Source organism: Panicum hallii, chromosome 9 (assembly GCF_002211085.1).
Source record: "Panicum hallii strain FIL2 chromosome 9, PHallii_v3.1, whole genome shotgun sequence".
Lineage (NCBI taxonomy): Eukaryota > Viridiplantae > Streptophyta > Magnoliopsida > Poales > Poaceae > Panicum > Panicum hallii.
In genome coordinates this window covers 17,522,367-17,537,618 of record NC_038050.1, presented here as the reverse complement: position 1 = coordinate 17,537,618, position 15,252 = coordinate 17,522,367, and the positions used below count along the sequence as shown (strand labels likewise).

Genomic DNA, 15,252 nt, shown 5'->3' with positions numbered 1-15,252 from the left:
CCTGGCTACGCTTCACGGGAGCTGCTTTCGTGGCTCACGGTCCGAATCGAAAACTCGATTCGATTTTGGTTTCTGACGCCACGAGTCGAATCTTACTATATGCTCTGTTCGGTTTACGTCGGCCACCATTCGATTTTCAACCACACTGGAGCTGCCCTTATGGGATTCAAAGATTTCCGTGTTGCTTGTCAATCCCAAGAGGCCAACACTTGGAACCCTAACAAAACCAACCCTAAAGGCATTGGACGATTGACATGAAAGCCACTGCCACCACTGCATCCTCTCTAGTAGTTGCATCCCACACATCTACGGAGGCAGCATCATCATATCTACATCAAAAAGACATGGTTCAGCGCGAAAGTCGCAGTATACCTTCTTCAAGCGCCTAGTTCATTTAGAAAGATGTTTATGTTGAAGGCTAGTTAAGATCCTCATGGATTTTGTGAATTACATCTCACATGCATACGTAGATTCTATCTCCCAAAAGAAGAGGAAGGTAAATCTTATTGTAAATTTGTTGTAAGGACAAGCCTAAGGGCGCTACAGCAACCCCCAACCCTTCTATCTGATGTGCCACATTATGTGTGATGCTTCCCCGTCCCCTCTCCCTCGCGTAGATGGAGGTTAGCCGATCTCTAGACACCATGTTTCCCTTTGCTACTAGGCAGCCCTTCACGTCAGTTCCTTCTTCCTCCTTGTCCTTTATCCTCCAACATATGTGGGCAAAAAAACAAACAATGGCCTAAAAACCTATGGCCTGTCTAATGTTTGTTGTGGCATACTTTGCCAACAAAACAAAGACATATACCTGCGCTAGCCTCTTCCTGTCCGTTGGTGGCTATCATCATCTCAGCAAGCCTCTTTGCCGAGCCCGCCCACATAAAAAGTTTCTGAAACATGAGGGAAATGCAAAGCATAGACATTCCAAGGTTGTGCTCTTTTATCTCCAGGTGATGTACGCCACCATAACCCTGTCCTGACTCCTGACATCTCCCATGATTATTTCAGCTAAGGACCTATTTATTTCAGCTAGAGATTATCAAAATCAGCTTTTACAGCTGAAGTGGAAACAACCAAGCAACTTCTTTGTCTGCTTCACAATCTACCGTGCCTAATTGTCCCAATATCACAATCCACTCTACACCCTCAACCATTTTTTGCTAGATAGTGGTACAAATATTTATCTTACCATGCTATTGCCAAGTTACTAAACATCCATGAACTTTTGATCTGTCCTCAGCCCTTAGCATTCCATAATATAGCTTTCACAAGTGAGGATCTAAACCGCCTTGAAAACCTAACTCACTGTTATATATGGGATCATACCTAATCATGGGCCGCTCGACCCGATAAACCCAACCTGACTCGCCCGAAAAAAACCGATCTGACCGAACCCAACCAATATGTGGACCGGGCTCAGGACAAAAATTTGCAGCCCGAAACAAAAATCGAGCCGGACATGGGTGGTCGATCTTTTTGACCCAAAACCCGACCTGAAAATTGTACATCAAAAATTGGGTTTGACCTGATTTGATTCGAGCTTGACCCAACTTGACCAAAATCTGGCTCGGGCCAAAAAAATCCACTCAAGCCGAAGAAAAAACATCAGAATTTTTTTTATTCCTGACTCGAACCTAACCCGACCCAATGATAAAGTCTATATGGGTCAAACCGCCTTGATAACCTAATCCGTTGTAAGCTACAAAGGGCATGCGAACTTAGGATATCAAGATTACGGCTAGACTCTTTGCCTCCTTAGGGTTAGACCTAAGAAAAATAGGCATGGCCTGACCTGACCCAAAGACCCGATTCGACCCCGAGGTGTTAAACCCAGGGCTACTGTAATTTATGACCAGTCTTGGTGATGATGTTGTGGTGGCCTGAAACTATTAAAACCATTTTTTGTGGCCAGGCTTGGGCCTAAGCCTGACCCGATTTTGCAGGCCCGATAGTTATTGGAAAGGCGTGGACACTGATTTTAGGCCCAAAATAAGGTCCACTAACCTTGGAAAAGAGAAGGTAATGATCCACAGCAGCAAGGGAAGCAATGGCACGATACATGGTGCCATTGGGTTCGATCGATGCGTCCTTTTCATCAGTCTTCAAGTGCCAAGCTGACCAAGGTGACAAAAAGGACAAAGTAAAAGTTGCTTGCAATCACAAGCTCAAGTATGACATATTGACATTTGTTATACCCTGATATGTTATTCTCCGGAGAACATATACACAAAAAAAGATATGACGACAACATAATCAGGAAAACCCAGATAATGGTTGCTTCAACATGTCTGGAAGAAGAAAAAAAGAAGTATGCTGTTCCCAAATAGTGAAAACCATCTACAAATACTCTACGCCACTATATTAAGATCTCTACTTCTCCGGTATGTATCACAAAACGAGTTGAGAAAGTAATGCGATGAGATAATTGACCATTGTCACAATACACCTTTGCTCTTCATTAGCTGCAATCGTGGATTCTTCAAATATTAACCTTACTATACAGTCATTGCCTCATTGGCCGGTTGTTCCGCAGTTAGATATTGACTAGTTTTAGATGTACAGCTTCTGAAAATCCCTGCAATGCAAACTGCACCAGAGTAAGACAAATGATGTAGAAGGGAAACATCCACATTGATTCAGTTGCAAGTTGAGAAAAGCATACTAAAGAAGTTATAAACAAATCACATTACTTTATAAAATTTCAATGGGACAGATAACTCTTATCAGAAAAACTAGAAGAGCGAAGTTCTAACATATTTTGGAAGTATGTTGATGGGGTAGGGTTTTAATAAGCAGCAATTTATTACCCTCCCCTTTAAACGAAAGACTGAAAGACAACCATGCGTCCGTGACATATGCTATATTTTGAATTAGTATTTCTGTGTTCCAAATGCTTACCTCATTATGCAAAATGAGTGCAATCTACTTCCGACTCACAGCCTCATCTGTAGTCTTCGCCTGAAGTTGTTAGATGAAAAGGTAAGCAGCAGACATAGAAAATACTAGAAGCAACAAGCAATTCTAGAGAACTTGTGCTTTAGGCACATTTCCAACAATGTAAGGATATATGTAAGGCAGAATCAACATACCTCAGCTGCAGTATCTCTCCGGACTTCCCTTGTCGGGTTCCTCATTGTGACAATTTCTTCAGCGGTTGTTGGATGAACACCAACAGTGGCATCAAAATTTTCCTTCATCAACCCAGCCTTAACAGCAATTGCAATACCCTGTGTAAATAATGTACATCCATAATGAATTAACTAACGGATGAATATGAAGATGTGATCAATACATAGAGAATCACACACAAACCTGGATGATCTCAGGTGCATCTTCACCACACATGTGTACTCCAAGGACTTTGCTTGTTTTAGCACACACGATAACCTTAATATACACACGATCAGGTAGACCAGAAAGAGTGGCCCTGAGAGGTTTGAAATTTGATGTGTAGACATCAACATCTCCATACATTTCAATAGCCTGCAAGCATATGGTTTTACTAAAAAACCAATCAAAAACTGTCAAAAAAATATTATGGATTCAAAATATACAGGTGTGAATTCTATAACCTTCTCTTCAGTAAGGCCAACTTGTCCAATTGGTGGTTGAGAAAACACACTAGATGGCACAGCACTGTCAAAATTGATAATGCACAAAGTAGATAATTAATGCAAAATTTATCATCGTGTTTTGGCATGTGGGTTTTCACGAAGAACTAACATGAAGGATCTTGTGTACAAATGTACCTGTAGTCTGGTTTGGTAGGTTCATTTCCAAAAATGGTCCTTGCTATTGCCCCAGCTTCCATTAATGCAACTGGCGTCAGGTTTAGCCTGTTAGTGACATCCCCCACAGCCCAGATTGAATCAACTGAGGTGCGAGAATACTCATCAACCTATAATTAAAAATTTATTCCACGAATTCCAAATGTCACTTTATGGTGATCAGTAAAGTTTAAGTCCATGGAGAATGCATAAACTTGCTCTTATTACATTACATACATACCACAACAGCACCATGCTCGTCCATTTTGACCCCAACATCTTCCAGTCCCAAATTCTACAAACATATGGTTGGTATCAAGACACATGCATTGAAAAGTATGCTAAGAAACAATAAAGGGAAGTGGAAATAACGAGGCAAAATGATACAAACCTTTGTGTTTGGCTTTCGGCCTGTTGCAAACATAACATGTGAGAATCCACTGATAGTTTCTTTGTTTGTCTTTAGAGACAGCAAACCATCATATGATTTGGTAACTGCTTGAGGAGTTTGTTCTATATGAAATTTGACACCCCTGAAAGACATCTGTTCGGCAACAAAATCCCTGACCTAAACATCCACAAGCAGTTAGGATATAACTCAATGCATAGAACTTTAATTCATTCAGATATCCCATTTAAATAGCATTTCAATTTTGATATCCAAGTTTTTCATCTTATGGATACTTCCTCACCTCCTCATCAAAGCCTCTCAGTACTTTCTTTTGCCGGATAAAAACATGAACATCACTCTTCAAGCCATTGAAAATACCAGCAAACTCTAAAGCAATATATCCACCTCCCACTATTGCAATCTTCTCAGGTCTGGAAGGCAAATCCAATGCTGCATCAGAATCAATGACATGATCTATTCCTGGGATGTTTGGCTTGGATGGTCGGCCGCCAACAGCTACAAGTATGTTTTTGGCAGTGTAAAGCTTGCCATCCACACTGACAGTATGTGGGTCAACAATCTGCATAATTTAAACAGATTATGCATCAATTGTCGCCAAACCTGAATGAATCCTTTCAACAGAAGTTATGCACACAAACTTAATCTAATTAAAAACATTACCCAACCTTTCCACGGCCTTCAATTATAGTAACACTCGAATTCTTCAGTGTATTTGTTTGAATTCCCACAAGCCGCTGCAACTCTAAATTCTTGTTGGTTATCAGAGTTCTCCAGTCATGCTTGGGATCAGTCTCATACATCCACCCGAATCCATGGCTCTCTTCAAACTCATGAGAGTACTTGGATGCATACACCAACAGTTTCTTTGGAACACAGCCACGAAGCACACATCTGAAATATAAAAAAAATTACAAGAAAAATTTAGACACCAAAATGAGTTAAAAGGAGTTCAAGGAAAGGTCAACTGATGAAAACGAAATTATGAATACTGCTTGTAGAAACAGCTACTAGGGGGCTATTTTCAAGGAGGAAAATGTAACCAAATATCCAGTAAAAAATCATTCAATAGGATGTTAATAGCAGCAATCATGTCATGCCACCTAACTCCGTACTTCATAGCAGTAATCAATGCTCCACAGTAGCTAATAAAATGAATTCGCTCCGTCACTTATACACCTGACATTTAACTAATGTAAGCCAAAATTTGAGTCCAGCAGATACACATTCTGTATTTTTCTACGTAGCATACAGCTATAACATCTCTAGATGCAACGGTATTATGTTTTTAACAGCTTCTGAAGACATGCGCTCTAGGTACTGAAGGTACTAAACAGGTTTGCATTCATAGTGACCAACTGATCATTGATGAGGATGCCCAGAAAAATACAAGCAACAACGTTGTGCTCCAATTGCGTTCTGCCATCATCTCCACTGAATAGCGATCGCAAAGCAACCCATTCGTGGACCTAACTGTATTGAGCACGAACGCATCAGGCACATACCAGACATTCGCAGTGAGAACAAATGAATAACCCCCCGCGTTTTGGGTTAAACTTGCACCTGTGCAGCCCGTGTGACCAGCCTTTGTGCTGCTCATCGAGCTGTAGCCATATACTTCTGCTAGACCTGAACGTTGCTGAACTATTGTAATTTCGTTGCTTTAAGTGATGAAATCCGGGTTCGTCCCGCTATGGAAAAGAACAAATGAATAACACTGAATACAGAGTGGGAGAGAGGGGCGTCGGCTTACGTGCCACCGACGCCGCCGAGGGCGTCGGACGCGACGGTGGCGAAGGGCATCTCGCACACGGCGGCGCGGGCGCCGTAGAGGGCCGAGGCGAGGCGCGACGCCCGCATGCCGCCGCTGCCCGCGCCGATGGTGAAGAGGTCGTAGTCGTACTCCCTCTCGGCCGCGCCGGAAGTAGTGCCGTTGCTCCCTCCAGCAGCCGCGGAGCCCGAGACGGAGAGCGCGCGGCAGAGGCGGGAGCCCGGGGACGCAGCGGCGGCGAGGAGGGGGAGCGGGCGGCCGCGGCCGCTGCGGGATGCGTGGAGGAGGAGCGGGTGGCGCGGGGAGACGGCGCGGGCTAGGCTGCGGACCGCCGCCGCGGCGGAGGCGGATGGGAGGGTCGCCGCCGCCATGGGGTGATGGGTGGGTCCGTCCTCCCTTCCCGGCGGCGTGGCGTGGGCAGGCGAAATCAAACCGAAATGCCTCCCTCCTTTCGCCCGCGGCCCGCCTTTTGCAGCTTCGAGGCGAGGAGCCTGGGACCCAGTGGAAGAAGGCGACTATGCTCTGCTTCTGTGAGGCGTGACGTGGCGTCCAGCGCCTTGGGAATTAGTAGAATTAACAATTATGCTTCCTCAGCTGGGACACGTAGTTTTCTCCTGAAGGCGTATCCAAGGTAGGCGAGCCCGCAGCCAAGCCCGCCCAGCGGGGAAGCGTGACGAGATGGGCCGGGAAGGCCGAGCTCAGAAGAGGTACAGTCACGGTTGGGCCGTGGACTTCCGATCACTGCACTGGCATTTCGGCCTACATATGCTCGAGGCCTCTTGAACATTCTTTTCGAATTTCTTGCATCCATTATTCTTTGAATAACCCTTGAGAATTCAGAGAAATCATTGATAATCATTTTCCATACAATCTGACCAGAAGTTATGGAACTTCTTAAACACCTTTGTGCTCACGCTTGTAAAGTTATACCCCCTTTCCCAAACAGGGCATCCAGTTTGATCTTCGATGTCACACTCATACATAGAGGAATCCAGTAAAGGCAATTCAAAGGGGTAATCTTGCCCCATTTGGGCATTCCGTGGAACTGGTTCTTGGAACTCTCATAATTATATGCTCTCCCCAAGTTGCAATAAGCAAGTGTATTTTTTTTTGTGTCTATGCATCAAATACGTTATACTCTGCTATACTACTCTAACATGTCATGTTGAAATAATTTTGTTACTTCAGTGTGGACGTAGAAATGACTTTCCATGTTTGGAGTAAAAATGTCGATCACCACTCCGAACCCATACACAATCTCGACCCACAGACCACAGTCATGTCCGCAGCCAGACATGTCAAGTTATCAACACGCACACAGGCACTACTAGCACTTTACAACTTTAGGCAACGGCATGGAGCAGCCATGCAGAAACCACCAGGGCGACCAGGCAGGGCACGGATTATTCTCTGCTCCCTCGCACCAACCACAAAATCAACACAGCTACACAGGCTAGCAGCTAATCAGATATTGTCAGCAGACCTTTAGAGTGCAGGACACGGGGAAGAGGGGCACAGGAAGCTGCCATCTATGGCAAAGACTAAAGTCGTGATCCACTGATGCTTAGCTCCGAAGGCTGTAACTGCTCCATGCAGCAACAACCTAAGAGCAAGAGAATCATAGGCTGGAACAGAGTATTTTAACCCTACCTACATAGTTGTGCAAATCATGCACAAAGCCATAAGAGGGTAAAGCCGCTTTATCAGGTAATTGCAGCTACCAGATCACCGAAAGAAGCTACTGCCCCAGATGTCAAGCACACCAGTACACATCACCAAAAAATTAACAGGCGGCACGAGGCACCACATGGGGGATCAGATCAGGAACAGCAGTTGGCAATTTGGGTACAGTTCACTTTTTCCATAGCACAACCTTGCAACCAGACCATTACACAATCATCTCAATAACAAAGGAGAAAGCACCAAGTAAAAAGAAGGGCAGAGAATAGCTACTTAGCTAGGTATCACCAGTGCTCTTCCAAGAAGAGGAACCGATGAGTCCATCCGCAATTAGCAGGTGAACGATTTGCAGGAGCAGTCGATGGGCACGTGCAGGTTACAACCCCGGAGCTTACTTGGAGGGGTCGTCGCGGTGGGGATGGGTTGGGGAGTATACCGGAAAGGGATGGGTCCTAGTAATGCCTAGGTTTGGGAGGCTAGCGGCAGTGGCGTCGTAGAGGAAGATCCACATATTTGCTGCAAGGTCTCCTACAGTCTGCTGCCCGCTTTGCCTTTTCCTGTCATCAGCAAACCTGATTCCATCCACCGATGGCAATGTCGTCCCCTGCAACAACCAAACGCAGCAATGTGACATCTCTGCACAGTGATGGCAACAGACCCTACTACCAAATTGAAACCATTTATCATACTACAATGCCCATAACTGAGGTTGTACGCTCAACAAAGGGGAACAAACATTTGTCTCTTGAAGAAAAACCAATGGTTTGGTATCATCTATGATCATTTTGGATAAACGAGTCAGGAACAGAAGTAGCCATTGATTCAGATGCAAGGATAAACAAAAACTGTCTATAGGCAGTAACTTCAAGATTATATAAATACACCCATGATCGATTTGGATAAACTAGTGAGGACCACATTACCATTGATTCAGATGCAAGGATAAACAAACTAGTGCAGAGATCTGCAGACCTTTCCTCCTGGCAGAAAGGAGGTAACAGTCAAAAAAGGTTCCATATTAGGTTTGACTGAGACAGGATAGGCTAGAAGGAAAATATATTGTATCAGGGTGCAGATAGACCAAAACACCAAAAGGAGTTAAAACATGTGCAAGTGCCAGCCAGTGTACTTGTACAAGAGAGCTTCTGGCTACTGCTGAACAATCTACAATGTCTATATAATGGCATCAACTTCAGCCCAAATTAGGGGGCTCTACAGCCTTGCCCCATCTCTGTAACTACACCACAGCAACCTCAACCCGGAAACCCATGTGTGAACACATGTTGTATTGTGCAAAAGACCAAGTCAACCAGGTTAGCTCATTACATGCTTTACAATTCTTCATGTTTACCTCCTGCATCATCTATTCATTTTGCAGTATGACCAACATGTATATGCACCATGCATCACTTAGTTACATCAATGCATCTTTTCTGTCTATCTTTCATTTTTATTTCTAACACTAAATATAGGCTATAGCCAATAGAGTGTATGTTCAATGGGCAGCATGCAAAAACAGCACTTCATTACATGCTGAACAAGATATAATAAACATATGATGATACCTCAGGAATACATGATAATGTATCAATAGCATAACTACAATAACAACCCACGAAATCAATCACAATACTAAATCATGAAAAGTTATCGCATTAGTCATTGTGATATTATTACAAGATTCTCCTTGGAGATCTGACTTTAAGGGAAATGTAAAATCATATATGATGGAACATGCTAATCTCATATCAGTTTGGGCTTCCTGCATTCTTAATAGGTACTGGAGCTTGGAGGTCAAAATCATGCAATGGCACACAAGGGAGAACTAACAGAAGCAAGCAGTTTTTTAAAAAGAAAGAGCTGAGAATAAGAATATCAAATGACATTTGATTTCTAGATTTAGTTAGGTTATTTACCATTCGTTCACTCAAATGATTAGACATATCTGCACTAGCTTTTTTTGGTGTTCTGATTGGATCAATATTTTACTATTACTTTGGTGAAAGTGAGAAATGCAAATGAAATTAAAAGGGCAACATTTTGATCTCATAAATCTCAAAAATGACGATTACTGTCAACATCTTCTGTGCATTGAAATATTCATCATGAACTAGATGAGCAAAATGTCTTCTATGCAGGAAAGATATACTTGGAACGAGGCATCGCCATCCTATACAATTACATCAATTACTAAGAATACAAGGTGTACATGAAACCTTCGAAATTTGCAGGTAGTAGGGACACTACTGTTCATGGTTGGCAAAGAAGTACCCTAAACTTGTACCTCCTTAGGTTAATTGTTTAATGCCATTTATTAATTTCCAACAACGTAAACATCAGTCATGCACGGTAAAATGTATAGGTTCATATGAAGTCTGAAACAACTAGATAGCAGTGCTTAACAAGTATTGGAAAAGATTTACCACCTTCCCTTTCAAAATGCTGAGTGAAACAGATAGATCACAAGATGAAATGGTTTTTGTTTTTATAGAATAGATCCAATTATTAAGATGAGCACTTAATTATTTCATGAGGCTATGAGAAAAGTGAAGGATAAATATTTTGAATTTTGTACATAACTTTAGCATATAAGTCTGCACAGTGCCTGAAAGTTTAATAGTATCAAGACAATTTGGATGTCTGTTCACAGTATATGAGGGGACAAGAACCAAGACTAAGTCAAATGGTCAATCAAGCACTTTCTTTGGAGTAAAGTTGACCCAACCAACATCACGGGAATAGCTCCATAAGTTGCTACCATGATTGGATTAGTCAGGTTTGAGGCAGTACAATTCTTCAACAGCATAAGCTGGAACATTATTCAACTTTAGATGTTAAAAGTAAATACCTACCAGATATGAATGATGGTTGTTATTGTTGAAAATCACTAACAGGAATAGTCAAAATGTTTACTTGTTTAGAGAAACTAACAAACAGCTGGACAAACTGAAAGTAGCTTTTTTGTCGAGAGACCTGCTTTCAGCAATCCAAAGGGAGAACTATGTTTTGATTATCCAGTTAGAAATAAAGGGACAGTGAGATTGGCAATACCATTGCAATCTAAAAAGAAGAAAACTAAATTTCAGAACCCTTCCTAGCCCATAGTCAATATCCTGAGCTCCCAAAAATGCTTTCTAGCTTCATAGCATATTTTGTGGAAACGCCCAACACCATACCAGAGATGAAACTCCCTTACCCAAGTTGTAATAATTAAACATAGCAAGCTCAAATAACCCCAAAAAAAAGGGAGTTGTAACACTCCAAATACTCTAGAATGGGTCCAAAACAATATTGCATCCTAAGTATTCATGAATATGATTTGCTATAATTAAATTTCATGATGGTGCTTGTATAAAATACCTTGACTGTTCCAAGAGAAGTAGTGAAATCTTTGCACTGTGACATATTTGCTATATACATTGCAGCCATAATTAGGCCCTGCAAATGTTCAAATGATAATGTTTAGGTTTTGATAAAATGCAACGAATTGAACTCCAAATCGGCCATATGCAAATGCTGTATCTTGTTTCTGGAAGCAATCCTATAATGAGAGATGTTACATAAAGAGAAGAACAAAAGAATGAACTCACTAGTGACCAATGAAGATATTCAGGACAAAAATAGTCAGGATAGCTAAATGCAATCAACCATACAACCATAATTGCATAGGTATCATGACCTCCCAGTCCCAGAGGGAGGTCAAGTCTCTCCATCTCAAGGATCTGCAACCAACTCTTATATAGGAAACAAGCAGGGTTCAGGATCCAGTAGTAGCTTATAGAGTCCCACTGATATGAAACAACGATGATGACACCGACATTATTAGTGGAGTTGGTTTACACGTCTGCATTTAATGTGGACCTATGCAAAGAAATGGACATCACAGAGATTAACAGTCAAATCCAATTGTTTAAGAAAACATACAAATAGATGGAGATTGATGCAATCCATCATTCATAAAGATACCAGCAAGAAATATGATGATGGAAAAACTCCAGTAAGGACACGCATAAGTCAGTGCAAAGCAGGTGAAAGTTGTTGAGCTGGTATGTGTGAGTTGATTATATCATATCATAGGTAACTGGGACTGAAATAATTTGAAATTTGGAGGATATTTTTAGCTGTTAGCATAAAGGACTATAGCAACTCAAGCAAAATAGCTGAAATAAATAAAAAGAGTAATGAGTTGATACCATGACATAAGCCACAACATATCACAGGCTCACAGCTGTCTTGCTCATATTCTTTGAAAATACACTGTGCTAACACCAATGGTTATGAATTGCTGGAAACTTCCGGATATCTGTATGGTATTACAAGGTTCACTGACCATGCTATCATACACTAATATTCTAAAACAATAAAAATAACACCAGGTATAGATATGCATTTGAACACAGATAAATGAAATGGTCCGCAAAGAGTGCACAAACTTATGCTGAGCAGGCCAGAGAATAATTGGCTCAAGGAAACACTTGTGTGGACCATAAATGCACTGATTGCATAGGCGTGCTGTGATCAAACTAAGGAATTTCTTTTACTTATGCTGCTTGGACACCATAATGTACACAATAACTCAATTTAGTTAGCAAAAAATGAAATGAATTGAAACCAATGCAATGCTGACATGCCGATAAAGCATAAGCCTTCCCTTCCCCCAGGAAAAAAACAATACTGCATAAGTGTCCCATCCACGTGCTGCACAATTCAAGTCTCTAACTAAGATGACTATGACCACCATAGGAGAATATGCATAGCTCCAATCTATTTAATTTTGTCCAATCTTTCATGGACCCCAACATGACAACTAATACTGATTCATTTACCTAATCCCCAAAGATGGATGGCAAATGAACAACAATTTTAATGTGCATTTGGACAGAGCAACGTATAAACAATTTGAGGATCAACACACAATCTAGAATTCTGATCAATTTATTCCTAATGGCATGCTTGTACAATGCAAAATTCAGTACTTCATTTATAACTTGAGTAGTTGAGTGGTGCAATATCCACAAGTACAGGTAGTGCAATATCCCACAAACACATTGTACACATACAAGGAATATTCCCCACAGTTACGCTGGATGGTGTCCTTTCCACAGTTATGCTCAATAGTGTCCTAGTGCTTCCAACAGTTAAAATGATACAATCAATATCTTAAGTGAATAAGTTTTCACCATTTACTATTTGTCCGGCTTTGATCCCAAAGTAGTCTGGTAATTCCAGTCTGCCACATTTACGTATTTTTTCCCATTCTGATCTAGCTCAAATCTGAATTCAGAGACAACATTCCCTGCACCAAAGTGCTAAACCGAGAATGACCTGCTCAGCATGAGCAGGCCTTGGAGCTGTTAATCAATAGAAACATTGGGGCCATCACTGAAAATCCGTTCACTGCTGACAAACATATCAAAAGCTTGATAACAATGGCTGCCTAGCCATTTCTTTGAAGCGTAATAACAATTGGCATTATTTACAGCTTGGCTCTGCTAAGCCGCAACAGAGTGGCACCCCTAAGATGACTAAGACCATTACCGGAGGACATGGACTTGCTGAACTTATGTCTGGTCTATTTAAATTTTCCCAACCTTTCATGGACCACAACATAACAACTAACAATGATTCTGTGATTCCTTTACCTAATCCCAAAGCCAAGTGACAAATGGCCTACAATTTTTATGTGCTTTTGACAAAGCAACACTTCTATAAACAAATTTGAGGATCATTCACAGGCATTCAAGAATTTCGATCAACATTCCATCAGTGCAATATCCACGAAATACAAATACATTGGACCAAAGCCTAACGCCCTAACCTAAGGAATACTCCCACAGTTACACTCAATAGTGTCCGAGGTACTCCCTAAAACTATGCTTCAGTAATTAAGTTGTCACCAACTCACCATCACAATTCCCATTTTTGCCATTCCAGACTAGTACAAACTCGAACACAGACAAAATTCCCCACAACACTGTACTCAACCAAGAACAACATCCCTACCACTAGAAACCCACAGAGATGCCTGATCAGTAAATTAGCTGACCATAGCTCAGATTCAAATCACTTTCGACGAACGTATCAAATGTGTGATACCAGAGGCTTTATGCCATTTCTTGCAGTAAGCAATGAGCATGATTTACAGCTCGACTCTGCCCATAACCAAATGGCTTCCCCCTCCCACCCAACATAAACAAAATGCCTGAACAAACCAAACTTGGACACGCGCCAGAGCTCTGGATTCCCGAAGCAAGTGCTGCAGCATTACCCCCGGTATCACAGCACATGCAAGCGCTGCCCAGCAGGATCTCACTCACCAAATCTGCGATCTGATGACATCGCCGCCCCAACAGCACCACAGCCTACCGCCTAGCTGCGCGGACGCGCCAAACAACCGCATTAGAAAAAAACGAGTGCCAGAACGGAACCTCCGCACCGGCCCCGACCGCGGGCGGAGAGCCCCAGGCCCGGATCGACCGACCGGTGGGGCCTCAAAGCGCCGGGCCGGACGCCGCACGGCGACGGCGGGGAGGAGGAAAATGGGAGTCGGACACGGAGCGGCGAAACCCTAACCCCCAGCTCCGCTCCGCCGGGAACCCAGCCATGCGCAGTCGCAGCACTGCGGGGGAGAAAGCAGGGCTGGGGCGGGGCGGAGCAGTGCGGCGCGGCGCTCCCTTCCGGGTTTCCCGCGCGAAAAGGCGGGCGAAATTACGCTTTTAGCCCCACCTACCCACGTTCGGCCGGGACAGCGGACACGGGACACCTCTCCTCGCTCGTACCCCGCGAGCGTAGGGGAACCGCGTTGGGCCTTTGGGCGGCCGCGGCGGAGGGAACACAGCAGCTACGAGAGCAGCCGCCGCCGGTGAAGTAGGGGATGCAGTGGGTTTGGGGATTCGAGCCGACCTCGAGGAGCATCTTGGCGCGGTGCGCCGGTGCTGAGTTGGGGCGAATTTTTTTATTTTTAACATTTTTACTAATATTTTAAAAACGGCGTAATCCACTTGTCACGCCGGGCCGAGTGGCATAGCAGGTCAACACTGTCGCGCCACATGCGGTGGCGTGACAGAACTACCACGCTGGCTGCAACGTGGCCGCGGGCCGCCGCAGCCAGCGTGAGCTCGCTGGACCCGAGTTTGTCGCGCCTCCGCATGCGGCGCGACAGCCGTGTCGCGCCGAGCGGGATGGCGCGACAAGCGCGACTTAACAGCCGGGCCCAGCCTTCCCCCTCCTCCTCCCTCTCTTCTTTCTTTCTCCCTCCAGCTCGACACTGCCGCCTCCCGCGCCACCCACCACTCCAGATCACCCCAAATCGGCCAATCTGGGTTGGAAAAAGTAGGGGATCTATCCCCTACCTTCAAGGAAGGTAATCCGCTCCAAAAAAACTCGCATTCATCCATGGATTTCTTACTTATTTGGATTGCTAGGTGACCTAGGGTTAGGATGTTGAGATTAAAATATTTCGTAGTAGATGTATATTTTATAGTATTAGATGTTTGCTTTGGACCTAGTATTCATGCTGCCCGCAGTTTTGACATGCAGAAGTAGTTGCATGTATTAAGTTCTGTAGTTACTAATATACTAATAGATGTTTAGGTATACATGATATGGTGTGTTTTTTCTTTGAA

The 15,252-nt window shown here is 43.3% G+C and overlaps 2 protein-coding genes across 5 annotated transcripts; both read right to left on the bottom strand.

Moving 5' to 3' along the window:
* Positions 1 to 2,185: 2,185 nt before the first annotated feature.
* Positions 2,186 to 6,464, bottom strand: LOC112875419 (glutathione reductase, chloroplastic-like). 2 transcript variants are annotated; one of them, XM_025939265.1, is made up of 11 exons: positions 5,930 to 6,464; positions 4,845 to 5,070; positions 4,460 to 4,738; positions 4,159 to 4,335; positions 4,009 to 4,062; positions 3,750 to 3,898; positions 3,573 to 3,636; positions 3,313 to 3,483; positions 3,090 to 3,227; positions 2,899 to 2,958; positions 2,186 to 2,587 (listed from the first exon to the last, which is right to left on the bottom strand). In XM_025939265.1, the coding sequence occupies exons 1-10, from the start codon at positions 6,316 to 6,318 to the stop codon at positions 2,923 to 2,925; spliced, it is 1,683 nt and encodes a 560-aa protein (XP_025795050.1). In that variant the 5' UTR covers positions 6,319 to 6,464; the 3' UTR covers positions 2,186 to 2,587; positions 2,899 to 2,922. The 2 variants fall into 2 exon arrangements, with proteins under 2 accessions (XP_025795050.1, XP_025795051.1); XM_025939266.1 differs by having other exon boundaries at positions 2,186 to 2,575.
* A 1,298-nt stretch (positions 6,465 to 7,762) lies between these two features.
* Positions 7,763 to 14,511, bottom strand: LOC112877558. Of its 3 annotated transcripts, XM_025941890.1 has the most exons (5): positions 11,821 to 14,507; positions 11,218 to 11,488; positions 10,988 to 11,065; positions 8,551 to 8,607; positions 7,763 to 8,231 (listed from the first exon to the last, which is right to left on the bottom strand). In XM_025941890.1, exons 2-5 carry the CDS (start codon positions 11,338 to 11,340, stop codon positions 8,019 to 8,021), a joined length of 471 nt encoding a protein of 156 aa, XP_025797675.1. In that variant the 5' UTR covers positions 11,341 to 11,488; positions 11,821 to 14,507; the 3' UTR covers positions 7,763 to 8,018. The 3 variants fall into 3 exon arrangements, 2 of the variants coding, with proteins under 2 accessions (XP_025797675.1, XP_025797673.1); XM_025941888.1 differs by having other exon boundaries at positions 11,218 to 14,507; XR_003225513.1 differs by lacking the exon at positions 8,551 to 8,607 and having other exon boundaries at positions 11,218 to 14,511.
* Between the last annotated feature and the right edge of the window lie 741 nt (positions 14,512 to 15,252).

Bases quoted from the DNA above. Each gene is read 5' to 3' on its own strand.
- LOC112877558 (XM_025941888.1), bottom strand. From the start codon at position 11,340: ATGGAGAGACTTGACCTCCCTCTGGGACTGGGAGGTCATGATACCTAT. The intron at 8,608-10,987 runs GTATTTTATACA...CCTTTCTGCCAG, and splicing joins CTTCTCTTGGAACAGTCAAG to GAGGAAAGGTCTGCAGATCT. The intron at 8,232-8,550 runs GTAATGTGGTCC...TGGTTGTTGCAG, and splicing joins TCCTTGCATCTGAATCAATG to GGGACGACATTGCCATCGGT.
- LOC112875419 (XM_025939265.1), bottom strand. From the start codon at position 6,318: ATGGCGGCGGCGACCCTCCCATCCGCCTCCGCCGCGGCGGCGGTCCGC. The intron at 5,071-5,929 runs GTAAGCCGACGC...TTTATATTTCAG, and splicing joins CTCGGCGGCGTCGGTGGCAC to ATGTGTGCTTCGTGGCTGTG. The intron at 4,739-4,844 runs GTTGGGTAATGT...TAAATTATGCAG, and splicing joins TAATTGAAGGCCGTGGAAAG to ATTGTTGACCCACATACTGT.